Below are 20833 nucleotides of genomic sequence, written 5' to 3'. Positions count from 1 at the left end.
TCTCATTTGAGAGCCTTGACAAGGTATACAAAAAAAAAGTTACCCTGCCTGTGAAACACCGGGATGACAGTTTATAGCTGGGTCGGGATTCGAACCCAGGCTCGACAGCTTAGAGCGTGCATACCTCTTGACTATCCAGCTGTGATGTTACCAAAACATTTCATTTGTTGTACACTGCTCCTTCCAGATTCCTTATCCAGGTGATGCATGTCATCGCAGGGTGCCGAAGGAAGGGAGTACTCAGTTTTTACTCCGTCTGTTTGTTTTTTTGTTCGTCCGGGTGATATCTCGGCCATCATTTGAGTGAGGAAGCTGAAATTTGGGGACAAAAGTGAAGATTTGATTTGGCAAAAACTTTTTTGTATTTTTTGATTATTCAATGAATTGATTAATTACTTTATTATCGATTTATTAATCACTTATTTTCTTTGTCATCTGGGCAATATCTCAGGCACCTTTTGAGCAAGAAAGCTGATATTTGGACAAGAAAGTGAACAAGTGATTTGGCTATAAAGGGTATTTTTTATTTGGTGAGTCATCAATTAAATGATTATTCATTTTTCAATTAATTACTTAATTTTCAAAAAGTGACATTTGGATGAAGCAGCGGTGGTTTTGTTTTGCTATTATCTAACTGATTGAGAATATTTTTTTTTTAAAGATGTAATTCAATCAATCAATCAATTATTGTACACCGCTCCTAATTCCGTCTCCATGTGCTGCATGGCGGCATCGCCGGGCGCCAAAGGCGCCCCAGTTATGTTGCGTGCTGGAGGATTTGTTATTTCTTTGGTATGGGGGCAGTGTACTTTGAATGTACCTCTTCTTGTTTTATTTGTATTTATCCAACGAAACGTTTGATAAGGAACCGCTAGCTTGGCAAGCAATTGCCGATCCGTCATATTAAACACACATCTCCCGGAGATTCCCGAAATATCAAACTACGTCCAAATTAGACAAATGAACATTTTTTTTTTTAGCCGCTGAAAGTACTGCTAAGTTCGCTTCTGGAGCTTAACTTTTGTAATTCTGCTGAGTTTAAGAGATCCTCGAGGTTATGACACATGGGTGGAAATGAAATAAAGCCATGAATGCTGGCGTCTCTGGGCGCTCATAAGCATTGCAATGTACCCCGCTATGATGAACAGGTATTCAGTAATTAATATGAATGAGGAAAGTGGAATACAAAAAAAAAAAAGCTATCGTTAAGAAATCGTTGCGGCCTGGTCCAAGTCGAGGCATTGTTGAGCAGGCTGAACAAAATGGTGAATTGAGACCTGAGCAAGGTAACCAGGATGCGCCTGAAGATGCCATCGAGGTGGCTGATGATGCTCCTGAAAAGGATATAATTAAATAAGGCCATTAATTATCTTCAAAAGGGGTCAGTCATGCACTTCGTTGGAGTTTTCTTAGGAAGCATGCAATGTTTCAGGCTGCTAGGTTTTATGGTTATGGAGGAGACACACTGACATTTATTAGTGTTTTTAATCTAACTCCAGTCCTGTTATTTTATCTATACTATCAGCGTAAGCAAAGGCAAGTTAAGAAAATAACTCGGCAAGCTAAAAGAGAGTATGAAAAGGACATGGCTAAGAATATTAAACATAATAGTAAGGCTTTCTTTAAGTATATCAGGGGAAAAGAACAGGTTCAGACCAGTGTGGGCCCATTGAGGAACAGCACCGGGAGAGTGGTTGGTGAGGAAGGTGAGATGGCAGGCTTATTAAACAGGTATCTTTCTTCAACTTTTACACAAGAACAGTCAGGAGAATTGCTGAGAGTATCTATTGAGGAGGTGAGGAAGGGCTTTTACAGAATATCCAGGTTGGAGTCGAGGAGGTAAAGGAACAACGAGGTAATCTAAGAGTAGATAAGGCTCCGGGTCCAGATAATATGTACCCGAGAGTGTTGATGGAGGTGGCTGAGCAGGTAAGCGAGATTGTTAACGGATATTTTCAATAGTTCCCTGGAGTCAGTACAGGTACCGGAGGATTGGAGAGGAGCAAGTGTAACACCATTGTTTGATAAAGGATCCGGAGAAGAATTGGGAAACTATAGACCTGTTAGTTTGACTTCACTTGTGGGGAAGGTGTTGGAGACATTAATTAAAGACCAGATGAGGAACCATTGAAACAAATACAAACTAATTATAGGTAGTCAGCATGGGTTTACCAAAGGCAGTTCCTGTTTAACAAATCTTTTAGAGTTCTATGAAGCAGTGTCTGATTGCTCGATGATGGAATGGCAGTGGACATAGTATATCTAGACTTTAAGAAGGTATTTGATAAGGTACCACATCGGAGGTTGTTAGCCAAAGTGAGGGCTTGTGGAGTGGCTGGTCAGGTAGATAATTGGATTACAATCTGGCTTAGTGGTCGGAAGCAAAGAGTAGCTGTGAGTGGGAGGATGTAAGTATCAGGGTTCCTCAGGGATCAGTACTCAGACCATTCCTCTTCATTATTTACATCAACGATTTGGATAGTGGGGTAAAGAGTAAGATTTCCAAATTTGCGGATGACACAAAGCTTGGAGGTAAAGTGGATAGCAGAGGGGGTGGTGATCAATCAGATTCAGGATAGTATTGATACTTGTATAGATTGGGCAAAAGATTGGCAGATGGAATTTAACCTGAACAAGTGGAAGGTGTTGGGGATGGGAAAGAACAATGAAAATAGAGATTACAGGATGCAAGGGGTAATTTTGGAGCGTGTCACACAGGAGAAGGATCTGGGGGTGGTAATAGATACGGGAAGTAAGCAGGCAGTACAGTGCCAGGCAGCTATAGGTAAAGCAAACAGGGTTTTAGGTTGTATTCGGAGGGGGATCAATTATAAATCGAGGTGGTGTTTACAGTGTACAGGAATTTAGTGAGGGCCATATCTAGAATATTGTGTTCAGTTTTGGTCACCACAGTTTTGGAAGGACATAGATTCCATAGCGAGGGTTCAGCACAGGGCCACGAGATTTATTCCAGACCTAGCGAGACTCAGCTATGAGGAGCGGCTGAATGAGACAGGGCGTTATACACTAGAAAGGAGGCGGTTACGAGGTGATATGATAGAGCTGTTAAAGATAAAAAAAAGTGAAGTTGAATTATTCAACAGAGTAGACAGTGATAGGACCAGGGGCCATAGCCCGAGAATAAAGAAGGGGAGAGTTAAGACGGTAGCTTTTCCACAGGACTTTCACTCAGAGAGCAGTTAATGCATGCAATGGTCTCCCTGGAAAGGTAGTGGCAACAGAAACAGTAGATAAGTTTAAATTAGAATTACATTGGTACCTGAAGGTTAGTCAGGTCAGGTTCGATCTGTGACCTGCTACAGGTACCATGTAAACCTGTACTAACCTGTTCCATGGTCGGCTTGTCGGCGACTAAACCGTCTCCCCCACCAGGTTTTCTGGTGAGGAGGGTGTTTGGATATGGACACCCAGCAGGATTAAAACCAAAACCTGTCAAAGGGCGGAGGAGCTCCTTGTGAGCCAACGGCCATCCATATCTAGTGCCCAACTGTGTCTGTGGACGTCCTCCTGCAGTTGGGTCACTTCTTATTAGGAGGTTGGTGGCAGGATTTGCACTCCGGCCACCGTAAAACCCTTCATTCCGCAAAACGCAAAAACGCAAAAAAATCTGAAAACCCACTCCGTGGGAGTACCTCCTGTGCAGCTTCCCTTCGCAGGGCAGCTCACCGGATGACGGGATTGTGGCAAAGCCTTCGGGACCCCCAATCTTTGATGATAGGAGGGAAACCACGGGGTAACATCCCTGGGTCAGATTGCGGGAGAGTGTGTCGGAGTGGTGCTGAGGTGTCGTCCACCAGACGGCGGTCTCCTTGGGTTAACCTGAGGCGGTCACTTCGGGTGGGTGCCTGGAATGTCCTATCCCTAAGAGAGGATGATCACCTGTCTCTGTTATCATCTGAGCTCAAGCGTTTGGACATCGGGATTGCAGCTCTCTCTGAGGTTCGGAGACCGGATTGCAGCGAGATAATGGTGGGTGGTTACACCTACTATTGGTCTGGTCGCTCTGATGGTTACCATACCCAAGGAGTTGCTGTAGCTGTGTCCAATAAGCTGACCCCAATGATAATTGAGGTAACACCGGTCAACGAGCGTATTATGAGATTAAGGATTCGTCACTCCTTAGGTGTCATTTCCCTGGTCTCTGTTTATGCTCCGACTGAGGCGAGTGATCTCACCGTGAAGGATGCATTCTACGCCACACTCGAGTCTGTGGTTGATCAGTGCCCCAGACGAGATACACTTCTAGTCTTGGGGGATTTCAATGCATCGACTGGAACTGATAGGGATGGTTATGAGGTGTGTGTTGGTCCCCATGGGTCAGGAACTATGAACCAGAATAGCACTAAGTTCCTTGACTTTGCAAGAAGTCATGGACTTAGGGTGGCTGGTTCATGGTTTCAGCGCCCACAAGCTCATCGCTGGACTTGGTATTCCAACGCTGGCGGTGTGGCAAAGGAGATTGACCATGTCCTCATTGACGGTCGTTGGAGGATGATCCAGAACTGCAGGGTCTACCGGAGTGCTCAGTTCCTCAATACTGACCACAGGCTTGTTGTAGCAACTCTAAAGCTGCACCTTAAATCCTGGAGAATGGTACCATCCCAGCCGAGGCTGGATGTTGCCAAGCTCAGGGATGAGAGAGTAGCTGAGGAGTTTGCGAACAGGCTGAGTGGACACTTGGGGGTCTGGGTGCTTTGGGGGTCCTGAAGAGTTGTGGAGCACCTTCAAGACCACCGTCCTTGATGTTGCCGGTGGATGCCTTGGAGTTCACCGCAGGGCAAAGAAGAATTTTGTCTCTCAAGGGACACTGGATACCATTGACCAGAGTCGCAGGGCCAGGCTGAATGGCAGAGCTGAGCTGTTCAGGGAGCTGAGGCGTAAAACTGTACGTGCACTGAGGGTGGACAAGGAGGCCTATGTGCGAGGAATCTGTGAGGGGGTGGAGCATCACCTGTGGACAGGTGATTCTCGTCCCGCTTACAGGGGAATTCGCGCATTACGTTCATCCAAGCCCATCCCTCGGAGCACTGCAGTTCGAGCAGAGAGTGGTAGGCTCTTGACAGAGGAGTCTGAAGTGAAGGCCGGCTGGGCCGGTTACTTTGAGTGGTTGTACCAGGCTGATCCCCCAACTGTCGAGTTGGACGTCAAGGGTGTTACAATCCCTGTTTCTGACCCTCGAATCAACTGTGGTCCACCTTCGCTTGTGGAAACACGGGCTGCGGTGAACCAGTTGAAACGGGGCAAAGCTCCAGGGATCTGTGGCATCCATGCTGAACTTCTCAAGGCTGGTGGAAATGCTGCACTCGTGTCGTTGCATGCAGTTTTGTGCTCTGCCTGGAACACAGGCATCATCCCAACTGACTGGAAGAGGGGCCTTGTTGTCCCTCTCTGGAAAGGGAAGGGTGATCGCCAAGACTGCAACAACTACCGAGGGGTGACGCTGCTCTCAGTGCCGGGCAAGGTCTTTGCTCGGATAATTCTTGATAGGGTTCACCACCATCTGCTTGAGCACCAGCGTCCAGAGCAGTCAGGCTTTACACCAAAGAGGTCAACGATTGACCGTATCCTTGCACTTCGTGTCCTCACCGAACGCAGACGAGAGTTTCGGCAGGGGCTGCTTGCAGCCTATGTTGATCTCTGTAAAGCGTTCGATTCACTGAATTGGGATGTCCTCTGGAGGATTCTTGGTCTTCGTGGGGTGCCACCGAAACTGATCGATCTGATGTCTGAACTCTACTCTGGTACTGAGAGTGCTGTGAAGTGTGGTGGTGCCATCTCTGACTTATTTCCAGTTGTTACTGGAGTCCATCAGGGATGTGTACTTGCCCCCACACTTTTCAGCACTTGTATGGACTGGATTCTAGGGAGGATGTCGGAGAGATCAAGTTGCGGTGCATCGTTTGGCAATGTCAAGATCTCGGACCTTGATTTTGCAGATGATGCAGTCATCTTTGCGGAGACTTTAGACATCCTCTTGGGGGCCCTCGAAATGCTGAATGAGGAGTCGGAGCCGTTGGGATTACGGGTTTCTTGGGTCAAAACTATGATCCAGGCTTTCGGTGACATCTTGGATGCTGCTGTCCTGTCTGTGTCTGTTTGTGGTGAGGATGTTGAGGTCGTGGATAGATTCACTTACCTTGGCAGTGATATTCATGTCTCCGCAGGTTGTGAGCCGGAGGTCAATAGACGTCTGGGTCGGGCCTGGGGAGTCATGGATTCACTGGATCATGGGGTGTGGCGCTGCCGGTACCTGTGCGGGAGGACGAAAGTCCGAGTCTTCAGGTCCTTGGTACTTCCAGTCTTGCTCTATGGGTGCGAGACTTGGACTTTGACCAAGGATCTGAGACGGAGACTTAATTCCTTTGGTACCAGATCTCTTCGGAGAATCCTTGGCTATCGCTGGTCGGATTTTGTGTCCAACGAGCGGTTGCTGAGAGAGACTCGGATGAGATTTGTTACCTGCATAGTCCGTGAGCGTCAGCTGTGGCTGTATGGACATGTGGCTCGTTTTCCTGACGCTGATCCTGCTCACCAGATTCTCTCAGCGAGGGAGTCTCATGAGTGGAGGAGGCCAGTGGGCCGACCACGTGCCTCATGGTTGCAGCAGGTTGACCATCATCTCAAGGAGATGGGGATGGGCCTGGCATCTGCCTGGGGGATGGCCAGACGGAGGCCCCTGGAGTACCGGCGGAAAGTGGACGCAGCGACGTGCTGTTCTGGCACATGCTCCCATACCTGACCTGACCTGAAGGTTATGGAGATAGATGGGTCTAGGGATGTTGACAGGACTATAAGGTCGTTTGAGCATTGATGGGTGATTGTGTGCATCTGTGCAGAGTGGTGTCTGTGTGGGTCTTGTCATGGGATGGTGTGTGCTTGATGTTGCGTTTCTCACCAAAGAATCACCTTCGCCTACTCACCCCCTCCCCCTCCGAAAATAAAAATAAAACATTTTGCATTTTTCTTTTTTTTATATATAAATTGGTCTGGTGTTGATGTGGCGCAGGCACAATGGGCCGAATGTCCTCCTGTGTCTAAATTCCTTGTGTATCCTTGTGCTGAAGAACCTAAATGGTCCCTCTCATGTTCAAATGATGCTTTGCATTAATGTTTTATTTCCTTACACATTTGTCGATGCAAAGCGCAACTTGAATCAAAAAAAAGGTTCCAAGCTCATGGACATGGCAAATTACTATTGTCACTAAGCCTGCTCTGTTACCCACAATGCATTGTGTTCACACCTCAACGTTGGTCTTCGTTCATCTGCAGCACAATGCTGCGAGGTAGCAGAATTGGCTGAGGGCATGGCTGTGCCTGTGATGCAATGCCCCCTGCTGCTTACAGTCGGGGTTTGTACTTTGTTCAGGGTGCTGGCGATAGCTTGTCGTCTCTTCATGAAGGACACCATGGGATCTTTAACGTCCGCCAACAAATGCTGGCAGATGGGACACCCAGTTTAACGTCCATCCAGAGGACGGCGCACACATTGATGAAACACCAGGATGACAGTTTATCACTGGTCTGGGATTCAAACCCAGGCTAGAAAGCTTAGAGACGTGTGTGTGTGTGTGTGTGTGTGTGTGTGTGTGTGTGTGTGTGTGTGTGTGTGTGTGTGTGTGTGTGTGTGTGTGTGTGTGTGTGTGTGTGTGTGTGTGTGTGTGTGTGTGTGTGTGTGTGTGTGTGTGTGTGTGTGTGTACCGTGAGGCCATCCTTTCAGCCCCTCAAGCTTGGTGCAATGAGAGAAGCATTTGGGTCATAGGTGATGTGTCAGATAAAAAAAATTAAAGATATTTCCTGAAACGTTTTGATTGCATGAGACTCATTTGTGACATCACATTCAGGGATGTACTTGAGGTTATAGACCATCAAGTGGTGCTTCAAACCGTAAATTAAGTATAAAACAAGTTTGATTGTTAACAGGAAGTGGTTAAAGTCAGATAATCTCTGCTTCAACATGAAGTTGTGGTGGTGATAGCAAGCTGTGCCACAATCGTTTTTATTTATTAATAAAAATAAAAGGAAACTACTCTTTTTATTATTTATTTTTGTCTGTTCCAAACTCATTTGCTTTTGGCCTTAAGAGCAGTGGATTAGGTTATGTAGTCACATCACTGTATGATGTAGTTACACGCTGCAGCGCTCCATCATTGCGACTCACGCTTCTGCTCGAGGTTCCGCGCCTGTTCCTCGGCCTGGGAAGCCTGCGCTGCGGCCTCACAACGTTGCTCCTCGGCTATCTGCAGCTGCGGTCGGAGCAAATCCAGTTCGTGGCGCAACGCCGAGCCGTCTATCTGGGCCTGCAGGTCACGTTCCTGCAACCATCGTAAAGTGCAATTTCTGCTCTTCATAAATAAAAAATAATTTTTCATACCACATGATCTATGGCTAAGCGCATGTAAGTGGTTACCACTCTGTTTCAAAAATGTCAAAAAATGAAGTTTGTTCCATTACCTTCTCACTACATTTTCCTGAAAGTGTAAGTCTGAGTTCAGAACAAAAAAAACCGTATAGCTTAATTACATATATATATATATATATATATATATATATATATATATATATATATATATATATATATATATATATATATATATATATATATATATATACCGAAATATGATACTTTGAAGAAGGGGTACCTATTCTGATGGTTTTGCGAATTTTCAATGAAATTACCTAATTTTTCTTTTTTGGCAAAATAAATGAAGGTCATAGTATGTAACTTATTCTAGCAACTAATCTAATAATCAAAATACCAATTTCTGGGATTATTAAGAAATAATACATACCTATTTTTTTATTACTGCTCTATTCAGTGACTGTCAGATGCTGAAAAGCACTAAAAGAGAGAAGATTTATAGAACAAATTCTTGGACGTAAATTTTCAATTCAATTAATTCTGGGAGTCACAAAAGGCTCTCTAAATTCTCCAAAACTGTTTTAACTGCCTTTTATATTCTAAATTAATAAAATATTTTTTTAAATACCTGGAAAAATATTTTAAATTTTTTTTAAGGAAAATTAATTTTTTAATCAAATTCAAAAAAGTGTGACGTGCAGTTGGACAAAAATGCAAAATTATCTAAACCAAAGCCATGCATGTTTTCAATATTTTTTTTATACTATTATATCTATATCACTGTGCCCCATGTGTAAATAAATTTTAGTGAAAATAATCTGATGCACAGAAGAATAAAAGCATTTTTTTTTTAAAAACGTGACGTGCAGTCGGACATTTGGGTTGGAAAGTTCAGTCAAGCCGCTCAAATTACGTATCCACCTGGATCATCTCAATTTTTTTTTACATTGATTATTGGTAATAATATAAGTTGAATAATTTAAGACACGTAAATATGAGTTATTGATAAACTAGTCATTTTGTTAGGGGATTTCATAGTCCCAGGCTCTAAAAGGGCAATAAAACAAGAAAAAATAAAAATATGCCAGAATGTGCATATATCATGCGAATCCACCACTGACCGACACAAATGCTGATTTTCTCAGATGCTGGGTGACAACATTTTGATTAGATGAGAAATTTCATATTGAATGTTTTATATGTTGTATTTTTGCATGGTCTAACATGTGTCATATTTTAAGGTGAAACAAGAAAAAAGGCCAATACTGGGCATGTATATTCAATAAAAATCCTGTAGATTCAGTAATATACATCATAGACCCATGAACCTATATATTTTAAGGTCCTATGGAACACTGTCTGTGCAATGAACCAAATTTCATGACCAGTAGTAGTCTTTGTGACTTTCAAAAATGCCACTCAAGTCAGGGTATGCCCTAAAATAGGGGTGGTAACCACTTACATGCGCTTAGCAGATATCAATAGAGAACGTTTTGGAAAACCTTTTAGAAGTAAAATACATTAAATGTCTCACGCAAGTTTAGTTGCAAATGATAGGCATGCAACCAGACAGGATTGACCTTGGCTCTCCACCCCCCCCCCCCGTGTGATCCAGTCGATTGTCATACATACAACACAGAGTTCTCCAATTTATTGGCTTCTACTTCAAGGGTTGAAATTGGTTAAATAAATATTGCCGCTCCGGGGCAATGGCAGCATCAGATTACGACCTCCTGCCGAAGGGATGCAAAGTTCAGTCCCATCGGAAATCATCCCATGGTACTTTTTGCTTGAATAGGCCTTCATGCCAGTACGATGACTACATAAGCCCTGCCCAACGAAATGGAACATTGATGTCAAGTGTAATCGTCTTTCTGTGTTCTGATATAGTCTTTAGATGGTATCGGCCTTTCAGTGAATAAATTGTTTCAATCAGTTGAAGGGTTAGAAAAAAAACATGCAGCTAATGGACAGGACGTGGATGTGCTAAGTGTGATGCCCCATAATGTAACAAGCATAAAGTGTTCCTCTTAGCGACACAGCTAGTTCAAGCAACAGTCAAGTCTTTACGACTCATTTATACAGCCTCGTTAGGCAACATAATGATCAGGAGCAAATTCACCAACACAAGTAAATACTTTCCAAAGAAACAAATTCGTACAAACTTCTCCCGCAGCTTGTGCTCTTCCTCCAAGCACGCTGCCATTGTGGAAACATCCTCGAGGGCCTGCGCCAGCACAGCATTAGGGCATGCATTGTTTGAAAGCACTTGGGTCTGTCTCTGTGCCTGCTTTTTCTCCACCATCATCTGCAAACAAGTGAAGAAAGCACTCCAGGTAAATTTTCCATGAGAATTGCTCATCGTACACAGCCGGCTTTACGACAGAATGACCAAGACTGGGTAAACTCTTGGCCCAACCTTGTGTGCATAGTTCTCAGCCTTCTGACGCAGTTCCTGCTCCAAATTCAACTTCTCGTTGAGCTCGGTGAACTCATCCAATGCAAGAGTGGACACTACGGGTGACATTCAAATGATGTGATAAAGACCCCACCCTCTCAATGCCTCCCACCTCCCTCCCCCAACCCCAACTCAAACATTCCCCAAAACCCCACCCAATCAAACCTTGCCCCTTACCCATCCCTGCAAAGCCCCCTCCCAACTTCTCCTCCCCTGTCCATAACTGTGTGGACCTCAAACACCCAGGGTCTCCGCTCCAACCTAACAGATCTCTCAATCCAGGTCGCTGTCTATTAACCAGACAATCTCTTGAACAGAATCCTTCCTCACCCAGGACGTCCCTATCTCCATCAAGTCTCTCCCTTGCTATGGTCTCCTCCGATTTGATAGGCCTGAACCACACCCTGGAGGCAGAGTTTCACTTTACATCAATGATTCAATTTCTCACTGACCATGTACCTACTTATCTTATACCTCCCAACCCCCCAGGAGATACTCTGGCTGTGACTTGTAGGACCATCTCCACTCCCACATCTTGTATGTCTGTGTTGGACCATCCTCCAAACAGTGTTGACTCCATCTACATCTCTCTCAGATAATATGGACCAACTTTTAACCACTCATCACAACTCTCTCTTACTCAAATGTGTAGTGATGTAAATTGTTACCCTGCTAATTGGCTGGGTGTTGGTACCTCTCTCACCAGCCATGGCACTTCAGCAAAGGACTTCTGCGACTCCATGGGATCTGTGATTTCTCCAAATGGCCAATCCTCCGTTCTGGACTTGTTGATGACCAACTTCCCTGAAAATGTCTCCTGCTCTTCATCTGCTCCAATTGGTTCATCTGATCACATGCTTGTGAAAGTCAACATCTCTGGCTATTCTCAGGGAGCTTCCTCAACGCCGGCGAATCTGGCATTTCACTCAAGCAGATTCACAGGGACTGCAAGCAGCCATCTCTCTTTAGGACTGGTCTCCCATATCTACTGCCCATGTTAACCCAGCCTAGGAATTATTCCACAGAAACCTGCTCTCTCTTATACACAGATTCATCGCATCTCGTCTTCAATTATCCCAACCTGCTTCCCACCCGTGGTGCACTGAATCCTGTGGTGAAGCAGTTGCTCTGAAACAACTTGCCTTCTCTTCCTGGAAAGCAAACCCGACCGAAGGCAATCTCAGTACATTTCACAAAACCCGCAACAAGTGTGTGGTGTCCACTCTTAGGAGAGCAAGAAAACATCTGTCCAACCTCAAAAATGAACTTTCAAACCTGTCTCCCTCCTGCATAACCTGGTGGCATCTTATTAAGTCCGTCTCTGGACTTAATAATTAAGTCCGTTTCCATCCTTTCCTTCTCTTCAAATGGCATAACAGCCGACCCCACACGTGAGAAGTCCGAATACCTCAATTCAGTGTTTGCTTCCTAATCTTGTGTCTCCAACCCCTCACTCTCAGTATCCACCTTACGTAGGCACACCAGACTCCTCCTGGACTCTGTCTTTTACACCTAAGGTTGGAAAAGTTTCTGGCAAACCCTCGACTGATTCTGCAACTGAACCGGATGGCATCATCTCACGTGTCCTAATAACCTGCTCTACTGCTCCAGCACATCCTCTCTGCCCTTTTCCCCCGATAATTGCCCTCGGTCATCTTCCATCTGCTTGGAAATCAGCCAACATCACTGCATTAACATTAAAAAGGTGCAAAAAAAAAGGTTACCCCTTAACTACCAACCTATCAGCTTACTTCCCATCATTAATTAGCAAAGTCATGGAATCTATCATCACAGTTAATATGAAATCCTTCCCTTTCTCATATGGCCTAACCTCAGATCACAAATTTGGATTCAGACCAAGTTTCTCTACCTTGTCCATGCTGCTCCAAACAATGGACGGAGGCCCTGATTGTCAGACATGAGGTCAGGGCCGTCTCTCTGCAACCATCGTACAAGGCTGGAGTGCCACATAGTGTTCTGGGCCCAATCCTCTGCTTAATCTTTATCAATGATCTCTCTGACTCTGGAAAATCCTCCATCTATTTGCTGATGACTCCACCCTCTGCCATGACAATCCTCATCCTTCAGACAGGCAGGCTGCAGCCTCTTCCCTCTCTTCAGACATTGACAAAATCACAAGCTGGTCAAACACTCGGAAAATGTTTTTAATCCCAACAAATGTCTCTCACTTTCTCTCTCTCCTAAAACAGTCTGCCAAACCCCCTCCATCTACTATTTTAAACAATCCTCTTGAGGAAGTTCAGTTATTCAAACTCCGAGGTCACGCTATCAGCCATGATCTTTCTTGAGCAAACCATGTTTCAAAATTGACCTCCAAAGCCAGCCGCTGACTGGGTACCCTCCGTCTTACAAAGTCCGACCTTGGCACACATGAACTCCTATCCACCTACAAGGCCTTCATCTGCAGCTTGATGGAGTACTGCTCTTCCCCCTGCACTGGTACACCTGCCTCACACCTTGCTCAGTATGATGCTATGGAAACCAAGGTCTTCAAGATAACTGGAATCTCTTGTGCTGAAGTTGAGTGTATGGGTCTATCACTTCACCATTGCAGACAGGTTGGTGGTCTCTCTATCTTGTACTGCTTCCTTTACGGTCTTGCATCCTCTGATCTTTCCATGCTCCCCCCTCCCTCCACCCCTCCCCACTCCCCTGGCTTCTGCAGGGCACACACACAGTCCACCATCAAACCCTTTCTGATGAAACTCCCAAAATCCAGAATCATGGTTCACCTCCACTCATTTATTCCTCCCTTTCCCATCCTGTGGAACCAACTTCCACATTCTCATCAATCGTATTTCCCTCCAAGTCTTCGCGACAGTTGTTCACCACCATCTCAAATCATCCCCCATCCAAAACCATGACCTTTACTACTATACCCCCGTTAACCACCACCCTGTTTTTCCATCCTGAGTGTTTGCTTCTGTGTCCATCTTGTCCTCCCGACGCATCTTCCTCTACCCCTCATTCCTCTCCACACCAATTTGTCTAAGTCTCCCTCTGTTTTGTCCTTCAACCCGTTGTTGTTGTTTTCCCTCTTTCTTTAATGTCGCTTTTGTTCCTTTGTGTCCTGATCCATTTCGTGTGCTCGCTCTTCCATGAGCCTTGACCTGGTCTCCAAAAAAAAGACTGTCCCCAACAACTGTCCCTGATGAGAATGTCCCTAACAAGATTCCCATAAGGTTATCAAATGAATGACAGAACAAACGGCATTGTTTAATGACGGACAGAACACTATCAAATGCCTTACCTCGGTTGTACTTCTTGAGTGTTGCATCCTTTTCTGCCAGCTTCTCCACCAAGCAGGCTTGTTCGGCCTGTTCATTTTGAAGCTACAAGTAGAAAGGACCTCAATATCAAACGTATGAACTGTTTGATTGCTAGACTCTTACGGTTAAATTATTAAGGATAATGGCAAAAACAAACTTCAGAGCCCCGTGGTAAAGAAAATTATTCACGAGCCATTTTGTCAAGTGGACGTGTATTGGCATTTTGTGCACCGTTTAATGCTGGTATACTAATTTGCTAAAAAAAGAATGACCAGATGCCAGATGGAAAGTAGAATATGACAACTGCTAATGCCAGGAGTTAAATTTTATAGCTCACCAGACGACCCGTGAACCCGTTGGGTTCCTGTTGTGACAGCGGTTGATGAAAAAAAAAATCATTTCAAGAAAAAAAAAAAGATAGCTCCAGTGAACGATACCGCTGAGGTTGTTTGCATTGATCAAATTCTCCCGAAGAGTACTTGACTGAATGGGGAATTGATTTTTTAATAATTTTTTACGTTGCCCGATTTGAACGAAACTTGAAAGTGCACACCGCAGGCGAATGGTGAGTAAGGTGGCACTAAAATTTTTGCGTTATCGTGTACCGTTTTGGCTGTATTTCGGGAACATACATACATACATACATACATACATACATACATATATACAAGATGAGAGTTTTAGTAATATATAGATGGATTAAAAAAACATTGTGTGTTCAGGTAAATCCTAGTGGCAGAGAGAGACAGAGAGAGTGGAGAACTTCAACAGAAGGTGGAAGGAATCTGGGAACCCATGTCTTTCTTTTCAAAAATGTTGCAGCCCGCCAAGACAAGATACAGGACTTTCAGCCGTAGGTTGCTGGCAGTTCACAATTTTCATCATGCACTTGAGGGTATGGCAGTTCTGTGTTTACACTGATCAGGAGCAGTTAGAGCACACTTACCAGGCAAAGCCTGACCGCTATTCACCGAAAGACATCCGACGCCTGAATTCCATGTCTCAATTTACCACCGATTATACGCCATGTGAGTAGTAAGAACACCGTAGATGATGTTCTACCACGGATTGACATCAACAACCTCCATCAATATGAACAGAATCACAAAGGCACAGCAGAGAGACAAGGAACTGTCGCAGCACAGAGCCAACTCTACATGACTTCAGTTCAGTGAAGTACCTCTTCCTACTTCTGAGGGTACGATTGTTTGTGACCTCTCCACTAGCACTCCTCATCCTTACGCTCCTGCCCAATTCAGACACGAGGTGTTTGAAAACCTTCCACAATCTGTCTCACCCTGGTGTCAGAGTAACGCAGCACCTTGCGACTCAACGTTTTGGCTGGTGTGGAGTGAACCAGGATGTGAGGAACTAGTCCACAAACTTGTTCACAAGTACATCATCATACGGTGACGCCGTTAGATACCTTTGCATCTCCTGCGACCCTTTTTGATCATGTGCACATCGATTTAGTTGGTGCTTTTCCATGATGCGGCGGTAACATTATCTGCTCGCGCGTTTTGACCGTTTTGTTCGGTGGCCGGAAGCTGCCCCGATACGCGACATTGTGGCGGATAAGTAGCTAAAGATTTTGTTTTCAGATGGGTAGTTGTGTTTAGTGTCCCATTCAGTATCACTGCTTACAGAGGATGGCAATTCAAGTCTGAACTGGTTTGGATCGGAGTTGCGGTAACAAATTGCCCAGGAAGGCAAAATGTTAATCCAAACACCAACTCAGCCATGCTGCAGCTCAGATCAGCTTTCACAGTAACATAGATGCCCAAAAAGCATGACCGGTAGCATTTCCATCCAGTGTTGTGGTTCTACTTGTGTTTTGGTTGAAGACTTGAGTTGCGATGGCAGTGTTTGACAAGCCTGTTTGCAACAGGTTGGTCGGAAGTAGCTCCGGTACATTTACTCCCAATTAACTCAGTCAGTGCCTTGAAAAGTGAGGACGTCTATCGACCTCTGGCTCCCAACATGCGGAGACAGGAATACCACTGCCAAGGTAACTGAATCTCTCTGTGACCTCAACCTTGCCACAGAAAGGTTCAAACAGGTACAGACAAGATAACAGCATCTAATAAGTCATTTAAAGCCTGGATCTTAGTCTTGACCCAGGATACCCATAATCCCAGTGGCCCAGACTCCTCATTCAGCACCTCGAGGGCCCCTATAAGGATGTCCAGTGTCTCTGCAAAATTAAAGTCAGAGATCATGACATTCCCAAACATTGCACCACAGCTTTATCTCTCTGCTGTCCTCCCCAGAATCTAGTCCATACAAGTGCTGAAGAGTGTGGAGAACCAGTACACACCCTTGATCAACTCAAGTAACAATTGGAAATAAGTCAGAGATGGTATCACCACATCTCACAGCACTCACAGTACAGAGTATAGTTCAAAAATCAGATTGATTAGCTTTGGTGGCACCCCACGAAGACCAAGGATCCTCCAAAGGGCATCCCAATTCGCTGAATTGAATACATTGTGGAGATCAACATGCGTTCGGTGAGAACCCGAAGAGCAAGGATATGGTCAATCGTTGACCTCTTTGGTGTAAAATCAGACTGCTCTGGGTGCAGGTGCTCAAGCAGATGGTGGAGAACCCTATCAAGAATTATCCAAGTAAAGACCTTGTCTGGTACAGAACATTGCCGTTCTGGCAATCACCCTTCCCTTTCCAGAGAAGGACAACAAGGCCCCTCTTCCAGTTAGTTGGGATAATGACTACCATGCTCCAAACAGAGCACGGAAGTGTATGCAACGACACGGGTACAGCATTTCCACCAGCCTTGAGAAGTTCAGCATGGATGCCACAGATCCCAAGAGCTTTGGACCCTTTCAACCGGGGAACAGGCTTGGAGGAACACGATGCACGGATTGCCCTTCAAGCAGGATGAGAATCACTTGACCACAGGTGATGCTCCTACTATTTTTACAGATTCCTCGCACGTCGGCCTCCTTGTCCTCCCTCGGCAAACATACAGTTTTGTGCCTCAGCTCCCTTACCAGCTCGGTTCTGCCATCAAGCCTGGCCCTGCGACTCTGGTCGATAGTAGCCAGTGGGAGACAAAGTTCCTCTTCTCCTGATGGTCCCCCAGAAACACTCAGATCCCCCAGACCACCATTGAACCTGTTCACAAAGTCCTCGGAAACACTTTCTTCCTTGAGCTTGCCAACATCCAGCCGAGGATGGGATGGTACTATTCTCCTGGATTTAAGCTGCAACTTCAGAGTTGCTACAACAAGCCTGTGATCGGTGTTGTGGAACTGAGCACTCCGGTAAACACTGCAGGTCTGGATCACCATCCAGTGACCATCACTGAGCATATGGTCAATCTCCTTTGCCACACCGCCAGCGTCGGAATACCAAGTCCAGCGATGAGCCTGTGAGCACTGAAACCACGAACCAGCCACCCTAAGTCCATGACTTCTTGCAAAGTCAAGGAGCTTAGTGCTGTTCTGGTTCCTAGTTACAGACCCATGGGGGACCAACACCTGTCTCATAACCGTCCCTATCAGTCGATGTTGATACATCGAAATGCATGAAAAAAAAAATCGATGCATTGAAATCCCCCAAGACTAGAAGTGTATCTCGCCTGGCGCACTGATCAACCACAGGCTCGAGCGTGGCATAGAATGGCGACTTCACGGTGAGGTCACTCGCCTCATTCGGAGCATAGACAGAGACCAGGGAAATGACACCCAGAGTGTGACGAATCCTGTCTTACACTACGCTTGTTGACCGGTGTTACCTCAATTATCATCGGAGCCAGCTTGTTGGACGTAGCTACTGTAACTCCCTGGGCATCGTGTGGGTGAACATTTGTTTTGGTTCCACTTACCGTAACTAAAGCACAACTTCACCCACACGTAGAACAATACTTCCATGGAAATACCTTCCAGAGAGTACAAGTAAAACCATGCTCGCAAGAGAGCTGCTTATATGTAGTGGAACTGCACGTATGGACCGCAGTTATCTCCTCAAGCAAAGGGACACTCCTTACCTGCCTACTCTCCGCAGGAAAGCAAAAGAAAAAAAATGAAACTTAAATTTCATAAAACTCTTATATAATATATAAAACAAGATGAATAAATCAATGTACTGTATATCAAGGAGCAAAAAGTACAAACAAACCAATTCGATTGATGGACTTCTGGCAGAAAATGCTACGAGGGAAGCATCCCACTGGGCCGCCCAGCTGTAATAACTTCCCATTGGCCAGTCATTCTCTCTCTCCCTCCCTCAAGAAATATTAGAGGACCAACAAACACAGAGGAAATACCAAAAAAAAAACACAAGTCAAAGCGTTAAACTGAGCTACACGTGTGTTCACGAACGCCACGGCCCCAATGATACGCATCAACTCAGACATGCCACAAGATTGTGAGAGAGAGAGAGAGAGAGAGAGTGTGAGAGAGAGAGAGAGAGTGAGAGAGAGAGAGAGTGTGAGAGAGAGAGAGTGTGAGAGAGAGAGTGTGAGAGAGAGAGAGAGAGTGTGAGAGAGAGAGAGAGTGTGAGAGAGAGAGTGTGAGAGAGAGAGAGTGTGAGAGAGAGTGTGAGACAGAGAGTGTGAGAGAGAGAGAGTGTGAGAGAGAGAGAGAGTGTGAGAGAGAGAGAGTGGGAGAGAGAGAGCGAGAGTGTGTGAGAGAGAGAGAGTGTGAGAGAGAGAGTGTGAGAGAGAGAGTGTGAGAGAGAGAGAGTGTGAGAGAGAGAGAGAGAGTGTGTGAGAGAGAGAGTGTGAGAGAGAGTGTGAGAGTGTGAGAGAGAGAGTGAGAGAGAGTGAGAGAGAGAGTGAGAGAGAGTGATGTGTTTGAGTGTTGCATTGTGTTGTTGCTGTTCGTAAGATAAAGTTTGGAACACACCCAACGACCGACCAGTTGGACATCAATTGATGACAGAATCTTGTTTGTGACGTGGTCGTTAAATGTGGTGGGTGGGTGGGTGGGGGGGGGAGGAAGGGGAGGTGTAATTTAAAGGTATCAAAATTGATGTGACGGGGTTTTGTTTGTTTTTGCATCTTCGTGTGCACGAAAATATGTATTTCTGTGATTTTCATTTTAAAATGTCAAAGTGACAGATAATGGACAATAAAATTAGAAGCCAATGATCCGTGGAAATAGACCCACATTTGTATCATGACGTCCCTTTCGTTTGTTGCTCACCTGTTCAACTAACGTTTCAATCTTGGACTGACATTCCTTGAGTTGCTCACCAAGCCTTGTATTTTCCTCTTGGAGATCACTTACTTGCTTCTCTAACTTTTCTACTGCTGGGGGGATTAGGGGGTAGACTCCAATTAACAGAGAAACGCGTGATATTCAAACATGAAGAACTTCAATCTTTTCACTGAAAATAAAAAAAAAGAAGTGAATTTTCATTTCCCATCATACCTGGCTATTGTCTCTTGCCAAGTCATCTTTTATAGTCACAGCATTTCCATTTGATAAGGATATGCAGGGTGTCTTTAATAAGACTGTTTATATTTAAAACTAGAACGACATTCGATAGAGCGCGTACCTCCGCCATGCTGAACAGTTTACGTTTTGTATCCCACGGATAGGCCGGATCTGCATCTGGACCTGAACCAAAATCAAATCGGCTTGTTCTTGTCACTGAACCAGTTCATCCACCAAATTTTGTCATTACCCATCCTCATTCCACAAACTTTTTGAATTATCTTGTTACATACTGATTGTTTTTAGCCTCGTCTCTCAATCATGAAGAATCACTTTAAAAATTGATCGTATCCGGATCCAAATCTTCACCGAAGTCGAATCAACTTGTCCTCGTCACACACCCAAGCCATCCACAAAGTTTCGTGTGAATCCGTCCATAACTTTTCGAGATATCCTGCTCACATACAGTACAGACAAACAAACAGGAGTGATAACATATCCTGCGTCCACCTTCAGTGGTGGAGGTAATAACTTTAACAAATTAAAATTAAAATAAAAGGTCATATATTTAAACTACCATTCTCATAAAACCCCAACTTAATGATATTATTTGTTTCTCTCATTCCTGATCATTTTTCTTTCAAAAAATATATCGATGGAAAAAAAAAAAAGATTTCAAATTACATTCCCAATGGCTCGTCAATCATGCGTGTGAACTTTCGCATTTATCTGCTAAGCGGTTCTGGAGAAATTTTTACATTTTTATTTTCAATCCAATTAGGCAGCCAGACTACGTGCCCAACGACGTCATACATTTAATTCCTCACTCACATCGGAACGTCGATCAGATATATGAAGTTTTTCAGATACGAATTTCAATTCAATCAATTGTGGCTGGAATACCACTTCACTGATGATGTCATCATTATCACCCTTTATACTCCATGGTGAGTTTATGACATGCATCTAGTTTCAGGGTTTTTTTTCATTGAGCGGTTTTGGAGATGATGATGTCCAATTTTTTTTTTCCCCCTTTAATCCAATATGGCTGCCATATCAGAGTTATCAATAAAATATTCTCCATTGGGAGTCCCTCCTATGTTTAAAGTTCTGCATTGATCGGACAAGTGGTTGTGAAGAAAAAACATTTTAAAGCGAAAATATATGAACGTGGATGTGGACGTGTACGGACACACACACACACACACACACACACACACACACACACACACACACACACACACACACACACACACACACACACACACACACACACACACACACACACACACACCTTGCAACC

At 44.7% G+C, this 20833-nt stretch overlaps 1 protein-coding gene across 5 annotated transcripts in view; it reads right to left on the bottom strand.

The window, feature by feature from the left end:
* SHTN1 (shootin 1) overlaps window positions 1-20833 on the bottom strand; it is a 101255-nt gene that overhangs the window by 61848 nt on the left and 18574 nt on the right. For 2 of the 5 annotated variants that reach the window (XM_085853043.1, XM_085853045.1), the window contains exons 5-9: window positions 19297-19403; window positions 14110-14191; window positions 10800-10894; window positions 10542-10688; window positions 8180-8333 (exon numbers count right to left, since the gene is read on the bottom strand). In XM_085853043.1, coding sequence (XP_085709169.1) covers window positions 8180-8333; window positions 10542-10688; window positions 10800-10894; window positions 14110-14191; window positions 19297-19403 — 585 coding nt within the window. Of the gene's footprint in view, window positions 1-8179; window positions 8359-10541; window positions 10689-10799; window positions 10895-14109; window positions 14192-19296; window positions 19404-20833 lie in introns of all 5 variants that reach the window. The other 3 variants (XM_085853041.1, XM_085853044.1, XM_085853042.1) reach the window with 2 other exon arrangements.

Source organism: Eptatretus burgeri, chromosome 13, assembly GCF_056783735.1.
Source record: "Eptatretus burgeri isolate ZD-2024b chromosome 13, Ebu_testis_v1, whole genome shotgun sequence".
Classification (NCBI taxonomy): Eukaryota; Metazoa; Chordata; class Myxini; order Myxiniformes; family Myxinidae; genus Eptatretus; species Eptatretus burgeri.
The sequence above is the reverse complement of the archived record's forward strand: the minus strand, read 5'-3'. Positions and strand labels throughout refer to the sequence as shown.